The following is a 21819-nucleotide window of genomic DNA, read 5'->3' as shown; positions in this document are numbered from 1 at the left end:
CAGAGATGTATATGTAAGTAATGAAAATATGATGTGCTTTTCAGGAACAGTGATGACTTTGTCCAATTATTTTTCCTTTGTTGTTTTAGGTAAAGAGCAGATTTCAGATTAATTTCTCCATTTCAATATTCACCCTAGAAAAAGGGACAAAGCAAAATCCAAATTAGTTTGTTAGCAATTCTGGTAACTGGGGTTCTAGAGCATAACAATTTTACCCTCTGTGAACCTAAAAGTACCATGAGGGGAAATGGAAAGGGTGTCTGTCTCCTCCTCCTCTCCCCCTCCTCCCCCTCCTCCTCTTCCTCCCCCTCCTCCTATTCCCTTTTTCCTCCTCTCCCCCCTCCTATTCCCTTTTTCCTCCTCTCCTTCCTCCTCTCCCTCCTCATCTGCCCCTTCCTCCTCCTCTCCTTCCTCCTCCTCTCCTTCCTCCTCCTCCCTTCCTCCTCCTCTTCCTCCTCCTCCCCTTCCTCCTCCTCCCCTTCCTCCTCCTCCCCTTCCTCCTCCTCTCCTTCCTCCTCCTCCTGTCCCTCCTATTCCTCCCCTTCTCCTCTCCCTCCTCCTCTCTCTACTCCTCGCCCTCCTGTTATTCCCCCCTCCTCCTCCTCTCCTTCCTCCTCCTCTCCCTCCTATTCCTCTCCTCCTCCTATTCCTCTCCCTCCTCCTCTCCCTCCTCCTATTCCTCTCCTCCTCCTATTCCTCTCCCTCCTCCTCTCCCTCCTCCTATTCCTCTCCCTCCTCCTATTCCTCTCCCTCCTCCTCTCCCTCCTCCTCTCCCTCCTCCTATTCCTCTCCCTCCTCCTCTCCCTCCTCCTATTCCTCTCCCTCCTCCTCTCCCTCCTCCTCTCTCTACTCCTCGCCCTCCTGTTATTCCCCCCTCCTCCTCTCCCTCCTCCTATTCCTCTTCCTCCTCCTCCCCCCCTCCTCCTCCCCCTCCTCCTATTCCTCTCCCCCTCCTCTCCCCCCTCCTATTCCTCTCCCCCTCCTCTCCCCCCTCCTATTCCCTTTTTCCTCCTCTCCCTCCTTCTATCCCCCTTCCTCCTCCTCTCCTTCCCCCTCCTCTCCCCACCGTTCTCCTCTCTCCTCCTCTCCCTGCCCTTGGTCCTCTTCCCCACCTCCCCCTCCGTGGCCACCAGGCTTTCTTCTGCAGCGCTCTGCTCTTTCCCCTTGTCTCAGGTATGCAGGGAGTTCCAGCGAGGAAACTGTGCCCGGGGAGAGACAGACTGCCGCTTTGCACACCCGGCAGACAGCACCATGATCGACACAAACGACAACACCGTAACCGTTTGTATGGATTACATAAAGGGGCGTTGCATGAGGGAGAAATGCAAATATTTTCACCCTCCTGCACACTTGCAGGCCAAAATCAAAGCCGCGCAGCACCAAGCCAACCAGGCCGCGGTAGCCGCCCAGGCAGCCGCGGCCGCGGCCACAGTCATGGTAAGTGCACCGCCCGCGCCTGCACCACACTGCGCCTCCCAGGCCGCGGGTGGTGCTTGCGGGTGGGAAGGACAGCTGGGAGACAAGGCTGCCATTCCCGCTGCTCCGCTGCCTAAGTTCTGTTGTCATCCCCCACCCCTTTTCGTTTTGTTCTGTTTTTCCTTCCCTTCGCAATAACTAAATCCCCGAGGTGCAGGAAACCCAGGCCGTGAGCTTTGACCCTCTGCCATCGGGGCTGTGAGCCCCATCCTTTCTTAACTGCGATCTTGGGCCGAGGGCCTTGCAGTGAGTCGGAGGCAGTCCGGAAGAGTCAAACTCAGAGAGCAGACAAGAAAGCAAGGGATGCAGCCAGCTGCTGAAGTCAGTCTAGCAGAGGAACTAACTGTAGCCCTCAGAGAAGCCCAGCGACCAGCGACCCCGCCAGACACCAGCTACTCCTGTTGCCCGTCTCTTCTTTACCTTACACCCAGGCGGCGCTTGCCAACAGCCCCAGGGAAATTTCAAGCACAGCGGCAACTCATGAAAGAATGAAAATGGAAGGGAGCTAGCTCGCTGGTGCTAAAGCAAAGGAACTAGAACACCTATCCGGGCTGGCCCTTTGATTCTCTTTGCTGTCCTGTAGGAAACAATGCTGTTACAGCTCCTGGATCTCAGTCTCCAGCTGTCCCGTGGCCACCAGGGAGCCTGTTAAGACTCCAGAATCTCAAGTCTCACCTAGACACCCAGAATTAGAACGCTAATTTTGTTTGTTTGTTTGTTTTTGTTTTTCAGGACAGGGTTTCTCCGTGTAGTTTTGGTGCCTGTCCTGGATCTCGCTCTGTAGACCAGGCTGTCCTCGAACTCACAGAGATCTGCCTGGCTCTGCCTCCCAAGTGCTGGGATTAAAGGCATGCATCACCACCGCCCGGCTAGAACTTTAATTTTTAAAAAATAAATTCCCAGTTAGGACCGAGAAAGATAGCTCATTGGTTAAGAGTATGCCCTATTCTTTGGGAGGACTGGAGTTTGATTCCCAGCATTCACATTAGGCGACTCACAACAGCCTGTGACTCTAGCTCCAGGGGGCGCTAACTCCTCTGGCAAGTGTGCATCCTCAAACACACACACACACACACACACATACACATAATAGTTAAAAATTCGCAGGTGTTTTGTATGGTGTTGATATTTGAGAATCACATGCCTAGACCACTCCCCAATCTTGGCTATATTGAGGAATCAAGTGGATGGTTAGAAAGGATCTAACATTGATCTTAACCCCAAAGCAGCTTGTTGGAGTGCCGTGGTCTGGACGGGGACCAGGGACATGCCCTGCCAAGCTTTCAGGTGACTCAACTCCAGTGCGCATCCATAGCTGAGAACCATGGTGCTAGGTTGCAGACATTTCTAGTGGATTTATCTTAAAGTGAGACATCTGCCTCATCAAAAGTCTGTTGTAATGCACAGTGGGCACAGTGCATCCATTCATAGGGAACATTTAGAAGCCTGCCAGCCATGGAGCACCTGCTGGGAAGAGTAAATAAAGGAGGCTGGTTGCTTTGCCCTCAAGGAGCTTGGCATGTATAAGTGTGAGCAACAGTGCTCCTCAGCCACAGAAGAGAAAGCAGGATGGACTCATGAGGGTAGGAAGAACGCAGAGGCCAGTCCTTCCTGGGAAAGAATAGACAGGACTTCGGAGGTGAAAGGGATCTCCTGAAAGTGTGGTCTAAGTGCTGGAGAGATGGCTCAGTGGTTAAGAGTACTGGCTGCTCTTCCAGAGGACTCAAGCTCTATCCCAAGCACCCACATGGTTCACAGTCATCTGTAAGTCCCATTCCAGTGCACCCCATACCCTCCTCTGGTCTCCATGGACACTGTGTGCAAGTGATGCACAGACGTATATGCGGGTCAAACACCCTTATATACAAAATAGAAATAAATCCTTAAAAAGTTGTTTAAGAGCACTTCCTAGCCTAGCCGATACAGTCCCACAGTGATGAGCAACCAAGATGTAAGAGGGGCTAACACATCCAAACACCTCCTTGCCACTCAGCATTCTTTATGTCAGTGTTTATGAAGGTTCAGACCTGTCCCAAGTGGTCTTGATAGTCTGAGCTCCAAGCACCTTTCAAAGCGTGTCTTTCCTATACCTTGCTGGGGGTGGGGTGGGGTTCTCAGACTTTGTCTCTGTAGTGTCTTGTGTTCTGTCCTTTCTCCTGTCTTCAGACAGTCCACTGAGTATGTAAGTAAGTCCCTGCCCATGTGGGGCCAAGTGTACCCACATGAGGGAGAAATGCTCCCATTAAGAGCTTTAGTGAAATCTAGAACTCCGAAACTCATTATACTTGGGAACAAGGAGGAGTGAGGGAAAGATAAAGACATACAAATAATTCTATGTATGTGAAAAGTGCATGATTTTAGAGCAAATGTGTCCTTTGAATGTCTCAGTGCAGAGAACTCTGTCTCCATCTGCTCAGTGAGTGTCTTACTCCATGAGAGTCTTCTTTGTAGTCACTTGTTCAGCCAGCTCCAGTCAGTGCTCTTGGTGTTGACCAGTAAGGTCATGTTTCTCCAGGTCATTCATTTGATAAGCCACACGAGGTACGCGGGGCACTCCCTGGGCCAGCTGGGACTCTGGTATTGAGACAATGCTCAAATGGCTTGGCTTAAATGCTCAAGTTGGTTGGCCAATGACTTTTCTGCATCATGTAACACCTCCAAGGAAGAGGGAAGAAGAGCAGGGCTTGGGAATGCTGGGGTGTGAGCAGCTAGCGGCCCTGCCTCTCCTGCTTGCCTTCGGCCCTCTAGCATGTTGCTTCTACTTTCCAAGGCCAACTTCTCTCCATGACACAGCCCATAGCTTGAGACATCTGTAGGATGCCTTCCTACAGCTGATGACAGAAAAAAAGAATACTTTCAACACAGGCTCTAATTAGGGGGAAAAATCATTGTCATTTTGTCATCTTTGTGGCTGTCTCTGTGGTCAAAGTGATAGGAGCCCATTATCCTGGGCCACAGTGGCCGCCTCAACATAAGACATGGTAAGCTCTAGAGATTAATATGGAAATGTTTGTTCCTTTAATTCAAATACCTGTGAACATTAAAGAACATGATAGTCACAGTGATTACCGTGCTCAGCCTTGATGTTATCCAAGCTCTGGTTATATCTGCCTATTTCCTGGAAGTAGGAGTTTCAATACACACAATCAATACCAATCAGTCACTGAAAGGGCAGTGTACCTAATCTATGTCAATGGCAGGTAACCCAGCATGGTGGAGATATGAGCAGAAATGCCCATTCACCCAAATAGGTCATCCCCCAGCCTCACAGTCTGAAGCCGTAGCTGAGCTCTGCCACACACCCTCCTCCACATTCCCACGTAAGCTCATCAGAATGCCTCACAGTAGATGCTGTGAGAACCAGTTACCATAGTTTCTTGGATTGTTACACCGTGCCCAAATTTGGAGAGCTGAGAAGTCACAGGATCCCGAAGCATCTTCCGAGGCAACCCAAAGTGATGTAGTCTCAGAGCAAATCCAGCACCTTTCTCACAATGACAGGAAGATTACTGCATCTGTCATGTCTTTCTAGTTGACATGAGAGGCTCTTTGTACCAGCCTGGATACAGTTTGACGAACCTAACAGGCACGATTAGCCAGAACACGGCAGAAAGACTATTATTCTATTTCCTCTTTTAGAAGGGACAAATGGGAATGCTAGTTGCAGTAGAAAATGTTAACATTCCATTCACCTGACTTCCTTGGCTGAAAACAGCACACTTCCGTGGTGTAATTTCTTATTCTTGTCCAGAGATTTTTTTCCCCCTTATTTGAAATAATCAGACATTAAGAAAGAATTTAAATCTCCGACTCTCAAAAAGAATCTCAGTTTGAACCTTATTCTTTCATAATACCTCTTAAAACATAAGCATCACCCTCACCAGAACTTTTCAAATGTGAGGATAAGCTAGTCGAAGGTACTCTTCGGTAGTTTCAACACAAAGGGTGTTTGCTCTTCATGTACAGTCTTTGTTCACATAAACCAACATGGGGTGACAATGGAAAGAACTAGTCTGTAAAAGGAAACAGGACAAGCTGCCACCCGCCAGATAAGTTTCAGTTGTCCCAGAGAACACGCACAGGAACCCTGAGCACCTGCTTCTCATCCGTCTCACTTTATGAACCAGCAATCAGCACTTGGGATTGTTCTTGCAGGGTCTCCTGGCCCCTGGGTTTGGTCCTCCCCCTGTAATGCTGGCCTGGGTGATTGTTCTTCTCACCTTGACCTGAAGTGGGATGGTTCTTTGACGCTGAAAAGGAAATCTCAGCTTCACATAAAGTCTTGTCCTATGTGTCCATCTGTTCAGACCAGCTGGAGGCACCCATAGGCCAGAGGATCAAGAGCACAGACAAGGCCATGGAGACTAGAGCCCAAGTATCTGGCATAAAGTAGAGTTATAGTTAAACTAACCCTTCTTGACTGGTACCAAACAGGCTCCTAGCTTACATTGGGCTCCACCACCCCTAAGGTCAGGTCTAAGCCTGAAGGTTGACCGATCATCCAGTGCAGGTAAATGTGCCAGCAGTCAGTCTTACCTGGACCAGCACATGTGTGCCAGAAACCCTGTAGTGACATGGCTCTTCATCTGCACAGATTTAAAATATATATTCTGTGTGCTTCACATTATAATCTACATAAAGCCTTAATATGTATGAAAACCTTAACACTTCAAAACCTCAATGTATCTTAGAAGATATTTGCATCTAATTAAGGAAACACACTGTGCAGTGAAAAAAGGGGACATGTCACTATCCCCACTTTACATTCTCAGCTTCGTTAACTGACCTCTAAAAATTAGGTTTCAACTCCAATAAATAAATAAATAAGGAAAAGGAAAAGAAAAAAATGGCCATGAAGTTTCCATATGCCTGCCCTAAAAAGAAATAGTTGACATGACTTGTTCCACTTGGAGAACTCTCTAAAGGATGCTCTGTTCAGTCAAAAGTGTGTCCCTGAGCACCAGCCTTTAGAGACTCAGGCTCATCAAAAGATCAATCCACTAGGAGCTTCAAGTACTGGGAAAGTGGGAAACTGAGGCTGAAAGTTGAGGACAGAAGATTTTGGATTCGGCCAGTTGGTAACCATCCCCTGTGTTGTCCCAGTGTGGCCTGGGGGAACAGCTATGTAGCCTTCTTTAGGGAATCAAGGTCAGTTGAGGCTCAAAAACCATAGCAAGCTCTTAGGGCCAACAAGAAGGCCCAGTGAGTAAAGTCATTTACCGCCAAGCACGATGACCTGAGTTCAGTCACTGGGACCCACATGCTGGAAGGAGAACTGTCTCCACACATTTCATCTTGCATACATGTACAGGAACACACACAAATACATATAAATAAATGAAAAAATGCAGACCCTGCATTAGTTAACAATTTAAAACTGTACAGGGATGAAAGATTTTAACCAAAATGGAATCATGGAAGGTTCATGGTATTGTATAATATCCAGGAATTGCTAGGCATTGTGGCCCATGCTTTTAATTCTAGCATTCTGGAGGCTGATGCAGGAGAATTGCTGTGAGTTCAAGACCAGTCTGGGTTACAAAGTAAGACCTTGTCTCAAAAACAAAAAGGAATATCTATGAGTTTGAGCTGTTTTTATTTTCAATATTCAGTTTTATTTTGAAAAAAATCAATTTCCTATTATTTGATGGCCTTTATCCAAACTGCCTCCCAGAAAATTCTATTCAGTATTGGCCATTCTCTGCCCACAGTTCTTCCCATTTTATATCTAGTCTCTTTCTCCAAGTTCCATAGCTGCTAAGCTATCTCCTCTCATATTTTTTATCTTGAATCATCAAATGATGAGCAACACTGCATTTGCCAAAGAAAATATCATTAATTGTTCCCATCTTGAGGGCAAAGCACCATCTCCTTTCATTTCAAATACGATCATTCTCCCACAGAACTTCAGACTGTGAATTCTATCAGACATACCTTGGGGATTTACCTATTGTGCCAGCCATAAAGGGGGATATTTCATTGTTCCTATTTGCATTGAAGCTGCTCCCTGGATTTCTTTATTTTCACAGAATCCTGTCATAGAATTTTTCTATCTTTTAACAATTAACCAGAAAGAGGAAATTTTTTTCATTGTGGTCTAAATCAGTCCAGATTCAATACTACCTTGGTTGTTTAAGTAACTATCTTCCCAAAAGTATGGTTCTAAGTTAAAGGTTCGCTTCTCTTCTGAAAGCAGTTTCCTGCCATTTTAACTGCTTGTTCTAGTGAAGGTCCCACTTGTCATTAACCGGTTTGATCACTGATCATAGCTAAAAGTACAAATAGTATTGCTAAAGAGAAATTGTTTTAGTACCCAAGGACACGAAATACCTTTTTAAAGGGTACTTTCTTAGTATAACCCGGTAAGTTGTTTGAAATGAATTATAATTTCAAATGTAGTAGAAACAGAACGGATGATAAGTTAGTAACTAGAAACAAAGCAGAGTGAAAGTGAACAATTTGGAATATTCCTGTTAAATTCAAATCACAGTAGGTTTGGGACGTTAATCCACATGATAAGACCCACACTAGCAGAGTGAAGAAAAGAACTGAGACAATTACCCACGTGATTCAGCCAAAAAATAACGACCCAAACCCAAACTGTTTTGCCTAAATAATCTTGTGTTTGAATATTTTTTGCCTGAATTTTTTTTGTCTCAGTTTGCCACTTCATTTTGTTAGGTTAGATCTAAATTGAAACACACCTAAATGAAGACTTTTCAAGTTTGGATGTACTTTAGACTTTTCAAGTTTGGATGTACTTTATTTCTTCATTATTTTATATCTGAACTAACTTATCAGATGTTCTCCGGCCCCGTGGTCCTTAAAAGTTTTGCATTTCCCCCTCCCCTGAAGCAGTATAAAAAAAGTGCTTATGGTGTGTATGCAGCTGCTGTTTTAATATACTCTCCTGAATTTCAAACGTCTATATTTTACTCTCTTAAATGCTTTTAACTAAGGTACAGTAGATGCATTTTTGCTTCAGTACTAATTTAAGGTGTAATGTTCATTTCTCTAGAGAACGTTTTTGTTGTTGTGCATGCCTAGTGTTCTGTACGTTGTATACTGCATTCAGAATATTTTTTTCCTTCTCACCTATCCACAATGCAATGCCGTTCCCATGATGCACCTCTGCTTGCTGTTTACCTGTATGTTAATTCGCTTGACTCCCATTGGCCCACTGCCATCATGTGCTCGCTGCCTGTTATTAAGACTCAGTCGACTGCCAAAGCACTGAAGCGACCTCTCGAAGCAGCTGTAGACCTGGTACTTTGACCTTTCACCTTTCGCTTTGCATGTAGCTTTTCAGAGAACCAGCTGAGAGTTGTATGTAAAATACTGGTTGCAGCCAATCATTATTATTAATTTTAAAATGGAGGAAATTCAATAAGGTGTTTAGTCATCTCATTTGCATACGTAATCTGGGAAATAAAATGAATCCTAACAAAATTTAATACCTTTTCCAAATGAGTGAAGCAAATTTAAATTATGTGGCTCAGAAAAATGCTCATTATAATTCTTATTAATCTTTAAATTCAAGAAATTGCCATTCAGTTGAAGAATAGATATTAATAATAACGCAAATGCTCCTTTCTCCCCCTTAGAGTAGTTTAACCTGTTTTAAAAGCTGAAGCCATTTTTTTTTCCATTGTTGTTGCTTGATAGTTTTTCTTTTCCTTAGTTGAGATGCTCCTGTTTTTGGGTTACAGAATTCATGCTTTCGCTCTCAATAACAAATTCTCACTCATTCGACATTGCCGCTGTTTAAATTAAGGTGCATGGCAGAGGCATCTCTTTAGCTGTCATTTTTTAAAGAAAGAAAGAAAGAAAAAAGAATGTTGCCAATGATGATCTCTGTGGACACAGAACCCGCGTGCCTGAAGTTGGACACATCCTGTCAACTTCTTCCCTCCTAGGCCTTCCCTCCCGGTGCTCTCCACCCTTTACCAAAGAGACAAGCGCTTGAGAAGAGTAACGGAGCCAGCACGGTCTTCAACCCCAGCGTCCTGCACTACCAGCAGGCCCTGACCAGTGCGCAATTGCAGCAACACACGGCGGCGTTTATCCCCACAGGTACGTGCCCTTACCGTCCATGTCTGTGTCCTGTGTCCTTCCGGTCATGTGCTTTCTTCTCGTTTCTTTCAGCTGTGTGGTGGCATCTAGTTGGCTTTAGAAGGTGTGAATACAGCCTGACCCCACCACAGCCGGAGCTATCCAAACCTGTTGACTTGCTTTGATAGCTAAAGGCAGTTAGGATTCGAAAGTCAAATGTTGGGTGGGATTTAACCAGAGACACGGGAGCAGTTAAAGCTTTGTGTTTCTTTCATTTACCCAAGGCCTGTAAAATAGTTTATGTAAGATTTTTTTTTAGATAATTGAAATTTGTCCTTAACACTCTATGACCTAAAAATATAAATTCCAATAAATACTAACTTTTTTCCCTGCTTCTATTCAGAGCACTAAAAAGTCTAAGGCTATTCAAATTACAGTAATCCTCTACTCATATTTTTATATTCATTCTCTCTCTCTCTCCATCCTTCTCAACTCTCACCAAGTTCACAAGTATTTGGAGTGCTTGTCTTCCGTTTCTGAGCCAATGAGTGATGAGAGGGGGGCTGCCATCCCTTAGCCTACCATTGACCGGAGGCCGTCTGTTAACCACAGGTCTCAGGGGCAAAAGGTCTTCATGAATTCTTCATCCAGTTGACTGTTTTACAAATGAGAAAACTGAGGCCCCCCATAATCATGAGAAGTGACTTTCCAAGGTGGCACAAGTGACCAATACCAGGCCTGGTGTCTGATGCCTGGTCGCACTTACATAGCATTGAACCGCCCATGGGCTCCCACATGGCATATACAGACTTCTCCCCAGAATCAGGTTAAAGTGGAATTTTTTGAAGGGGCATGAAAAAAAATCAATTCAGGTGAAGAAAAATAGTATCCACTCTAACTCTCCTCCCTCATATTTTACCCAGTTCAGTGACTTCAGACACAGCCACACTCACATCCCCCCACACACCCACACACCCACACACCCTCACCAACATGGTCATCTTCATTTGACCAGTTCTTCTTACCTTTTAATCTCTGTTAGAAACCGATGACTGAAACCTTGTTGGGAAGAATATCCATTGAGTTTTTCCAAGTGAGAATTCGTCATCCCATGATAACAAGTAGACATTGTCACTAATCTACATGATTGGATATATTAATCTCCTTAGATTCCATAGCATATGAGGAGTTAGGATTGGAGGTAGCTAGCTTTTATTTCAGTAATAGTCTTTGTATAAAAACTGTAAATGAATAGTAACCTATATGAGTTAGTACTTTAAATGAATTAGTAACCTATAAACTATATTTATATTAATACAGATGCACTACATCAGAAAGTACCTGAGTTCTGAATCTGTCTTAAAATACCTTCATTTTTTACCCTATTACAACATTAATTAGTGGCATCCCATGCTGTTCTAGCTTAGCTATATTTGTGATAGTAACCCACCTGAAATAACATAATTACCAGGATATTAGGTTACCTACCAGAAGGAAGGTTACCATAGTCACCTGAGGATCCAGTTTTGTTACTACAAGTGTCTCCTTGTAGACCTTGTGGCAACTATATATTTTAAGAGAGAAAAAGATGCCGGGCGGTGGTGGCGCACGCCTTTAATCCCAGCACTCGGGAGGCAGAGCCAGGCGGATCTCTGTGAGTTCGAGGCCAGCCTGGTCTCCAAAGCGAGTTCCAGGAAAGGCGCAAAGCTACACAGAGAAACCCTGTCTCGAAAAAAACCAAAAAAAAACCAAAAAAAAAAAAAAAAGAGAGAGAAAAAGATTATTGAATGGAAAAATATGAGTCTGTTTCTGAAGAATGGATCATATAGACTTCAGCATCTCCTGAGAACACCAGGGAAACCTTGAACTGAGCATTACAAAAGTCTCAGCAGCCTCCTAAGGCTTGAAAACAGTAATGACTGGCCGGATAAATCATCAAAAGCTTCCTCACTTTAAGTATTTCCCAAGCAAGGGTAAATAGCATACCTTCGGCAGTAACTTGATTCCTGTGGATGAAACATGTTACTGATGAACAGTCCCTATGAACTGTGGTTGTGTATGCCCGCCCTCTGGTGGATTCCCTAGGAACAGCTCAACTGTGCTGGCAACCTGTAGCCTTTGGAAGCCAAGGCATGGGCTGTAGCCCACCCAGTTCTGTGAATTCCAAGTGTTTATAGCATCTTTGCTACATGCTATAAAGATCACAGTGGATAATCATGTGCATTTTGTGTATTGGAGTGGTGTCTGAACTCCCAAGAAATTCATCACACTTCTCTGAAAGGATAGAAGAGGAAATAATTTTATTAAAATAAAATTAGCATAAATTCTCTAACCAATTAAATCCATAGCAGACATCTCCATGGTTATGGTAGGCTTTTTTTGGTTTGTTTCTTTGTTTCAGGATATATTACTTATAAACCATGTTTTCAACTTTATGACAGTGATAATAATCATTCAAGATTTATCCTGGTTGTTTTTAAACCTCTGCTGATCAGGCGATGATGTTATATGGTAATTTTTTAGCAGATGGTTAACCTGTTATTTTTAACAAACATTTTTTAAAAAATCTTTCTGTTAATGTTTTACATAAGCAACTATCCACAGATGAATTGAAGGCATTTTTTGTGTGTCCTCTTGGAGATTACCCTGCGTTGAAAGGCCATCCATAGTAAAGCTTTGATATGTACTAAAATCCTCCCATTGACACAATGTGAATTTGGATTTTAGGAGATGTGCCTCTAGGCTGTAAAGATGTTAATGTAAAATGTCACACAGGGTGTGGGCTTCTTCCCCACAACCATAGTGAGATAACTACCACCTTGGCTGGTACCCTGGCACATTCTAATGGGTGGGATTTTTCTTCTTTGTGTGTGGTGGTTTGGTTTTTTTTTCTGATAGAGGATGTTTTAAACAAGAAGGTACACATTTCATTTGCTATGGTAGGGAAGTGGCAAAATCACACATGGTCTCAGAACCTGCAGTGTTGTGAATAGCTGTGGGCACCTCTGTGAGAAGTGCTCTGAGTCGCTGTGAGTGTTCCTATAGACATTGTCATTGTTCATCAAGATGTCACAGTTCAATCGGTGGTGAACAGTTATTTGCATTTTGCAGATGGAAAAACTGAGGCTGTGTTTACACTACAAAATGGCATGTAAAAGTAAGAGCGTTCCTAGATAGTTCCTGGCTCACAGAAACTTAAGTATCTGTGCAATGGAGGAAGCAAATATTTGAGAAGGCTTTCTCCATAGCATCGGCATCCCGGTGACATGCCCCGCTGGTCACAACAGAGGCAGCGCAGTCCTTCCTTGATTCTCTTTGAAATACTTCGTTACATTGGAAGTGCATAGGGAAGGCTCTAGACCAGGCATGGCCCAGTAATAAGAAACCACACATGTTACGTAAAGTGTTTACACACTTGTAAAAGGATTGTTTATGTTGGGTGGAAACTGTCTACCTAAAGTCAGAACGTATGGATTCCATTCAGTTCAGCAAGCATTCCTTGGACACATGCTATGGTCTGGATTGCAGACCCACAAAGAGAATGCAAATGGGTAGAAACCAGAGTCCACAGTATGATGGATGAGCCGGGGTCTGGGCATGGGCTCGAGGATGAAAGAGAGAGGCAGGGTGTTCATCTTCAGCAGGCAGTGGCACAAACAATGCAGAGGAGGAGGCTTTTTCCACAGCAGGAGAAATTGGCTAAGGACGTTGAAAAAGGAGTAAGATTTTACCATTGGAGGGAGAGCACACTGGGCAGGTATGGCAAGAGCAGGTTTGAAGAAGAGAGCAGCATTCGCTGTGGTAATAGCACAAAGTACCCACAGGATCCGTGGGAAGAACAGAGGGCAGGGCCGGGGTGAGAGGTGGGAATGAGGCTTACAAAGGAGAACAGGACCAGAATTCGGCATAAAGAGAGCAACCCACAGGCAGAAGCCCCGCACTGCCCATGTTCCAATAATTCTTGGCAGGTAGAGAGAGGCCCAGTGAGGAAGCATGGTCAAGCACTCCCAAATCCAGGGCACGAGCCAGAATGACACTGTGCAAGTCCCACGTGGTGCCTGCCGGCGCTGCTTCTGGTGGTTCACACCCTTTGTCCACTCACAGGTGGCCCGGGAGGCTCTGGAGAAAGCCCATTCACGAGAGAATACGAAAGAAAGGGGGATTTTATAGAAGTAACTTTGAAAACTGACATAGTTGACTTTTAAATGGGATATTTTATACACAAGCCCTTTAAAAGCTTTCAGGAACAAATTTCTCCCAAAGAGCTTCTTACTGCTGGCTGGAACATTGATGCCACACAGAAGTACCCCAAGATGCCCCATACACCTTGTCAAACATGGCCTCTGCCCTTCTGAGTTCACAGCAGAATGAGAGAGAGAGAGAGATGCTAAACATCTATGTAAATAGATTGTTAAAATTTAGAGTACTATGAATGAAAAGGCAAAGAGTTCAAATAATTAAATAGAAATTAAAATAGAAACTGACTTCGATGGCAGGAGGGGTGGGAAAATTGAGAATGAAATGATTTTCTGAAGAAATGACACATATTTTGACACATGAGAGATGAAAGAAGTGGCTAGAGTGATTTCTAGACAGGAGGAGGGGGACAGCTGTGGGGAGCCCCCAAACAGATCAAAAGAATGGTGTGTTCAGTTGAAATCAATAAAGGGCCGTCCAGAAGGACCCTGGTACCATGAAGAGGGATGCAGTGAGGAGGCAGTCACAGCCTGGGCTAGAAGGGCCTCCAGCCTCACAGCAGCAGAGGCCAGCAAATCCTCCCAGAAGTGGGGTGACTACCAGGGCAGAATGAGGAGTAGGAAGGAGGAAAGCCAGATGTTGTCGCACTAATGGCATGGGACTTTGAGAGTCACCCACCTATCAGATAAGCAGACAGGCACTCAGCTGGGCAGAAGCAGCCTTGTGCTGGCTCACTGGGAAGCAGGACCTGGGCATTTCCTGAGGGAAAATGGCATCAGGCAACAGTTGGAGCTGAAGCACCACATGGGTGATGACATCCACCAGGTGTTTCCAGATGTGGAGGAGACAGTGTGAGAAAGAGCACAGCTTAGCATGTGACATTGGAGACCCTTGTGAAACCGAGGTGGAGAGGGCAGGACAACATTTGGGTAAAGAGGTCTGCGATCTGGCAGGACACAGAGCGCGGAGGCCAGAAGTTCATTGATAACTTTGAAATGTATAGGTTGAAAGACACCTGGAAGACCCACAGATCAGAAATAAAAATTAAAAGGACCCAGGACAGGATCTAAAAACTCCAGCATAGATAGGGAATTCAGTACAAGCTTTTAGAAAATGAGTGTGTGTGTGTGTGTGTGTGTGTGTGTGTGTGTGTGTGTGTGTGTCAGACTAAGAATTCAAAGGAAGAAAGTGACTTAGTGTACAAGATGTAGGCAAGTGCAAAACGGCCGTGGAATTGTGAGTGAAGGTATAAAAGTGTCCTGCCAGTTTGGGTAAGAGAGTGAAAATAAACCAAGTTGGAGAGGACTGAAGGACAAATGGAATTCAAGGAAATGAAACTGGGTGTAGACATTTGAACATGTAGACAAATGAACTTTCTAGACATTTGGGAAAAGTAGAAAGACAGGGTTGGAAAAAGAGATTACATCAGCTGCAAAGGATTTTGAAGCATGTGAGTCCATCTGTATGTCTTGGTGCAAGTGTGAAGTTGGATGCACTGGCACATCCCTGTTAAAGAAGCCAGCAGAAGCCCACTTGAAAACCCTTTTCCTAACTTAATAATGTTAGACTGGTCAAAATTAGGTCAGGCAAGAAGTCCTTATCAAAATGAATAAAGACACATAGTTTCCAGAGTCTGAATCTAACGTCTCAGCAGGTAGTTCTGACACCGTCAGCAGATGCACCTACGTTCATTAAAAATCCCACTTGGACATCTATTCACATGACTCTGAATTTCCAGGACTCCTTAGATTGCCTCATCTTACATTCTGAGGGACAGAACCGGTAGCAGATAATCCCTCAGAGCTCCAACACATCTTTTCCACTGTCCTGACTGGCATCTCTGTTCATGGTGGGAACCTGGGGATGTGTGTACATTAAGGCCATCCACAGATAATGTAGTTCTTCCCCAGGAAGCACTGACATTGTCCTTCCTTCCCCACTAACTTAGACACCAATCTGAGATTTCTTAGACACTTCGATCCCTCAGAAGTTACCTTGAAAGGACCATGATCAAATCTCTCCCCTAGGACCTTGGGTAGTCCCAGATCGGCATGATTGCTGCATGATCAGGACCTCACTGACAAGTGCCACCCCTTTGTCATAGCGAATCTCGTAGCAAGAAGAGATCCCAGACCGATGGAACTGGTTCTGTTCAGGAGTTCTATACTCATTCCTAGCATCCAAGTAGTAGGTTAAGACTCCCCTGCCCTGCCTGGCAGGGCCCCCATTTAGAGACTATGAACTCTTAATTCTGTTCTTATACTTACACTGCTACTGACATGACACATTTCATCACCAAGCAACTTTTAAAGCAATGAGTGTAGTGCACTCTTACGAGTTTCAAATCTGACCTGAATTTAGCATGGAACTCTATTCCGGCCTTGCCCTTGACTCACACTGCACACAACCTTGGAGGAGTTACTGTGCCTCAGATTTTTCATCTGTAAAATACCCACTCTCCACCTTAGAGGATTAACTCGATAATGCCTGGAAAATACTTTGAAGTCTTCAAAGAAGGACACTGTGGTGCCATCACATGTCATCCTTACTAGAATCATGTTGACTTGATGAAAGGGGAGAGTAATCAGAGAATGGGCTTGGAATCTTATTGGCTTAAAGTTAGTCGGATCTATCTGTGTCTGTACTGATGATGTGAATGGCCCTAAAAACTGTGTAAACTAACCCTACTTATTTCTGGTTGTGCTTGAATCTCACTTTGAATGTTAACTCTAAACCGCTAACCTGTTTCTTTCCCTTTATCACTTTTTCCACCCCCACCCCCCATTGCATGACTTCAGGGTCAGTTTTGTGCATGACACCCGCTACCAGTATTGGTAGGTTTCAACCTTTTTTATTTGTCTTTTATATGATGTACAATGCCTTCACTGTTTGACATTGATTTCAGAGATGGTAGAAAATGCTTTAGGAAGTAGATCTGAAGGCCTAAGGGCTTTAGAGTTAACATGTAAGCTATGCCTGTGTATTAAGAAAATGATGGTTTTTAATGTGACCTCTTATGCTAGAACAATCACTACAGAGACATAAAACCACAAGTACAAGTGTGCTTTTTAATGATTTGTGTTCTGTTTCTCTTTATAGTTTATCTGGTTTAGCATGAGGCAAACAAAGGCAGGCTAATTTCATCAATGTTTTAAAGTTTCATAGTGGTGTGCCTTTATCTCCTCTTTGCTGTGTGTTAGAGTTATCAGAGTTTCCCAGAAGTATTTATTTTTGGAAAAAATTTATACATGGATGTATTTTGAAATAAAGTATCTGAACTTTCTTGCTTAATTATCTTTTTAGAGTGTTGACTTATTTGTGATATATATATATTGTATCTCCACATTCCCTTAGATGGGAACTTTTGATAGTGGAATCACCTCTCACATTCAGGGCCTTGGCACAAAAGTCTGTCTTCAGGACATCCAAGCAGTTTCATGTAAGAGTTGAGAAAGTAAACATTGGCAAAATGGATCTGGTTACTTCATAGTAACCACTCTAGAATTTACACCAAGGCCATTTTTTTTTTTTTGCCTCACTGTTTGTTGACCAAAATAAAACACGATCCACTGAAATTCCAGTTTATAGATGTGATGCTGAATTGGAAAAAAAAATTTTTTTTAGTTTAACCACAATTAATTCCTAAGTTCATCTTATCTTAAATTAGGCCTATTGAGCCTTCAGTGTTTTAGAATTTGTGATTAGTCTACTTTGATTATCTTATATTCTCATTTCATTGGATATTACAAGTTCTCATATTTTGAGAAGCAACCATTGTTATAGTCACAATACACTCTGAATTGGGAATGGCTCTGTCATTGGAAGCAAAATGTTTACAAATACATCAATCAAAGCAGTGTGCTTTGGCCTTTCTGGGAATCACTGATTATGTTTGAAGACTTCCTTTAATTGTACTTGTAATAAGCTATTTTCCCTTTTTATTTCTCTCCCATGCTTACCTGCTTTGCATTGTGATTGCATGCCATCTGCTGGTTTAACCCATGATGGCTTGCTGCTCTGATATTCACCATGCCAAATACCACTTCTATTACCATAATGCTACACCCTCCTGTTCATTGCTCCCATGGTTCCCCTCCTGAAAGTACCCATGATGCACAGCGCTACGTCCGCCACTGTCTCTGCAGCAACAACTCCTGCAACAAGTGTCCCCTTCGCAGCAACAGCCACAGCCAATCAGGTTTGCTCCTTTTAAAGCTTTCTTTCACAAATCCCGAACTCTAAATGAGTGCTGATATTTAAAAAAAAAATTCTCAGTGAGAATTTTTTTTTCATGTTTATCCATCAAATTTTATTTTTTTAATTAGTTTATAGCAAGCATTTGTGGACAGGTTGCACTTATTTAGAGTTAACATTTACTGCAAATAATGATGTAGCTATGTTTTGTGTTGCACTGTTTGTTTTCGTACCTAATATTGTGTAATTAACCTGACAGGCTTAAATTCCTTTTAGTGCAGCGTTACTCATCCAGTGGTTTGTGAGTTGCCATCTAAGAAGTGTAGAACCACACCTGTGGGTGCTCCCAAATCAGCTACACTTTGGTTCGGTTCATTCTATAGTGGAAAAAAATGAAAACTCTCCTCCCCTCTTCTAAGTGTCAAATTGGAGGTCTGAATAATCCTTATGAACACTGATCTTGGTCACAGATGCTGACTCAGTATCCACTGGAAGATCTGTTCAAATCTGGTGTAAGAGCACACCACCCTAGGAGACCAGTGTGGCCAACCCTGGGCTCACCATGGTGGGCTGGAGCTGAATGTGAGAATTGACTGTGTTGGCTTATGCCTGTGCCACTGGAACAAGGGTGATGATTCTCACTGGGGAGAGCCAATGGGCTGTTTCCTACTCTGTGGTCAAAAGCTGACCATGTCCCTGATGCTGCCCAGCAGCCATTTTACACACATTTGCTGGCCACAAGAGACAAGTGTAAGACAGCAGCGTGTCCTCTCAACTCACCTAGAAAAGCACCTGACACAGAGGCCCTCCCTTCATAGGATTATTTTGGGGTTTTTGTTTGTTTCCTTTTGTGTTTTGGTTTCTTTTAAATAAACTCAGCTGTGCTGAGAAAAAGTGGAAAAGATAAAAAGTAGCTTGGGACACCAATAGGAAGGCCAGGCAGACAGGGAAAGTGGTGAGTTAGACTCTGGGGAGACTGCACCAGGGCGTAAGTGGCTGTTCCTGAGCCTCAGCTTGCAGGCTGCAAGGGCAGAGTCAGCTCCGGTGAACACATGACCCTGGTGCTCGGGGCTTGCACTAAAGGAGAGGAGGGGCCACACTGAAGAGCATGAATAAATGTCACCCCCACTGTGACATCTGGTAAAACAGAAGACTGAGAGGAAAGGGATGGAGCCAGGCCAGGGGACACTAGAGACAATTAAAGAGGACATGTCACCACCTCTCTGCTCTTCACAGTGCAAGCCTGGCCACCAAGGAATACCAACTTGGCTTCCAAACCAGTTCCACAAAAAGCAGCAAATACGTTCCTGAACTAGGAAAATTGGGTTCTGCTTATTTGTTTGTTTGGTTGGTTGGTTAATTGGTTGGTTGGCTAGTTGGCTGGGTGGCTAGTTGTTTGGCTGACTGGATGGATGGATGGATGGATGGATGGATGGATGGATGGATGGATGGATGGATGGTTGGTTGACAAGATGGATGGTTGATTGATTGGTTGTTTGGTTTGGTTGGTTGGCTGGCTGGCTGGGTGGTTGATTGGCTGGCTGGTTGTCTAGTTGATCCAATGGTTTTAGACAGGGATGGGAGAAAGGAGAGACTATGCACCCTTGTAAGTAGGTTCAAAGCCCTTCTCACTCACTTGTCATGGAGCAGCTGGATGCCTGCTTTATAAGTCTATGTCCTGCCTCTCAAAACCAGATTCATATGAGTTTGATCCAGTTTATGCTACAAAATCCCTTGATAGGGAAACAAGCTTCAGATATAATTCTATGAAAGTATCTGCTTCAGTAAAATTTCACCTGTGCTTTCTGGCAAATTGAGCGCCCCTGATTCTCAGAAGTCTTTCCTAAGAAAGGAGAAGGGGGCAAGATAAAGAAATGCTTTAGAGCTTTAGGGTAAATCCCTGCCTGCATCACAAGCATGCAGCCATGAGTGACAGATAATAGTTTCTGGCCTAGTGTTTCTGCAGTGCTATTTGTAGAAAGAACTGAAGTAGTGGAAGTATAGAAAGGCTTACATAGGTGTGCAAGGGAGAAAGGAGTATACGGGCTAGCCAGAAGCTTAAATGCCACTCTAGGATGTGATTGATAAAGGAATTAACAAGTTTAATTGAGATGTAATCTAGATCAAGGAAGCTAGAGGAGACCTGAGTGGCTTCTCTAATCCTAGATTACTCCGAGTTTTGCAGTTTGTTAGGGACAGTTGTTGCTGGGGTGGCACATTGATGGTGAAGAGAAATGGGCTGTCAGTTCCTTTGGAGGTCTGCTTACGTATGGGGGAAAGCACAGGGAAGCAGATCGCTGAAATATAAGCTTTCAGATGTGATAGTCTTTATCTCAATGAACTTCAAAGAGCCAAGCACCTACCGAAGAGCTCTCAGCACCTAAGGACAGGAAACTCAGAGGTGGTCAATGACTGAAATAACAGGCTTCCATCTTGTTAAATGCCAGTCGAGTCGGGCTCACGAGACCCACAAAAGTCAGTCAAAGCTCATGAACAGATAGATGGCCTTAGAGATCTGTGAATGTTTGGCAGACCCAAAGCATGACATCAGGAAGGAGGTAAACTCAAGGTGGGGAGTGGAGCTGGGGAGGGCAAGGTTCACTGAGTGACAAGTACTGTGCTCGCCCTTCCCTCAGAGGCCATCTGTGTTTGCACGAAATGCAGTTGGGTTTCTACAGTGTTTGGGTAATTCAGATCCTCGTTCAGATACTGAAAACTGCATAGGTACTTGTAATTAGATGCAAGAGATTTGAAGGAGAAACAGGGCAGCCAGAACTCCCAGGGGCGCCTCTCCACTCAGAGCTCTTTATACCAACCCCAAGAGACACCACCAGTCAGTAAACCATAGCTTCAGGCGAATCACCTGTAAAAGTTTCACAACCTTAGACTAGTAGTTTGAGAAAGACAGAATATAAATACATTCAGGATTTCTTTTTTTTTTTTTTAAGAAAATGGCACTTAGCTCTAGAAATGGATATGTAAACAAAAATATAGCAAGCAAATTTATTGAGTTATTTTCCAATTTAATTAATGTCTTTGAATCTCAATATATTAAACTATGCTTAATAATAATAATAATAATAATAATAATAATATAAAACATTTACTATGAGCTGGACGGTGGTGGCGCACGCCTTTAATCCCAGCACTCAGGAGACAGAGCCTGGAGGATCTCTATGAGTTCGAGGCCAGCCTGGTCTCCAAAGCGAGTTCCAGGAAAGGCGCAAAGCTACACAGAGAAACCCTGTCTCGAAAAAAGCCAAAAAAAAAAAAAATTTACTATGTAGCAGTTATGATTCTAAATGTCCTCTCATATATTACATAGTATGTCATATGTTTGACTTTATTACATATTATATGAAATTGTGTGTGTGTCTAAATATAGATACCCACTCAATCCTTACCGGTTTTATGAGATTGGTAGAATGCTAATCTTTCTCATTTTATATATTGTGAAACTGAGACAGTATTTACCTGCATTACTTGAAATCACACAGCTAATAGTCTTGCTCAGGTTTGAAGCCAAGCGTTTGGCTGTAGAGCCTTGCTCTGTGTCCATAGTGTGCCGCCTTGCCAAAGTCACATCTCATAAATGTAACATAAGCCAGGTTCAGAGTAAACTCTAACTTTATGGGGGAAGAGGAAGAGGTCCTCCTCAAGGCTCAGACTAAGGAGAGCACTAAGCGGGAAAGACGAATTTAGGCATAAAGGCCAGCTAGTTGTCTGAACACCAGGTCATGTTTAGAAATCATATAGTGGACCTCACTAGGGTTAGGTGATGTTATAATCAGAGAAAAGGATCCGTAATTTCTAAAGAGTAAATCTAAGGAAGAATCAGCTAACAGGCCTAGTAAAGTGGTTGCAGACTTGATGACTAGCTTCTACCAACCTCAAAAATGT

The 21819-nt window shown here is 43.7% G+C and overlaps 1 protein-coding gene across 9 annotated transcripts in view; it reads left to right on the top strand.

Moving 5' to 3' along the window:
* The window catches only part of Mbnl2 (muscleblind like splicing regulator 2), a 168749-nt gene that overhangs the window by 123191 nt on the left and 23739 nt on the right, over positions 1–21819 (top strand). For 2 of the 9 annotated variants that reach the window (XM_052732453.1, XM_052732462.1), the window contains 4 exons: positions 1174–1437; positions 8689–8742; positions 9393–9549; positions 16524–16559. In XM_052732453.1, the coding sequence (XP_052588413.1) occupies positions 1174–1437; positions 8689–8742; positions 9393–9549; positions 16524–16559 (511 nt within the window). Of the gene's footprint in view, positions 1–1173; positions 1438–8688; positions 8743–9392; positions 9550–16523; positions 16560–17828; positions 17924–21819 lie in introns of all 9 variants that reach the window. The other 7 variants (XM_052732455.1, XM_052732458.1, XM_052732459.1 and 4 more) reach the window with 7 other exon arrangements.

This window comes from Peromyscus californicus, unplaced genomic scaffold (genome assembly GCF_007827085.1).
Source record: "Peromyscus californicus insignis strain IS unplaced genomic scaffold, ASM782708v3 Scaffold_12__1_contigs__length_115047231, whole genome shotgun sequence".
Taxonomy (NCBI): Eukaryota; Metazoa; Chordata; class Mammalia; order Rodentia; family Cricetidae; genus Peromyscus; species Peromyscus californicus.
Note: the sequence above shows the minus strand (reverse complement) of the source record. Positions and strands in the feature narration are given on the sequence as shown.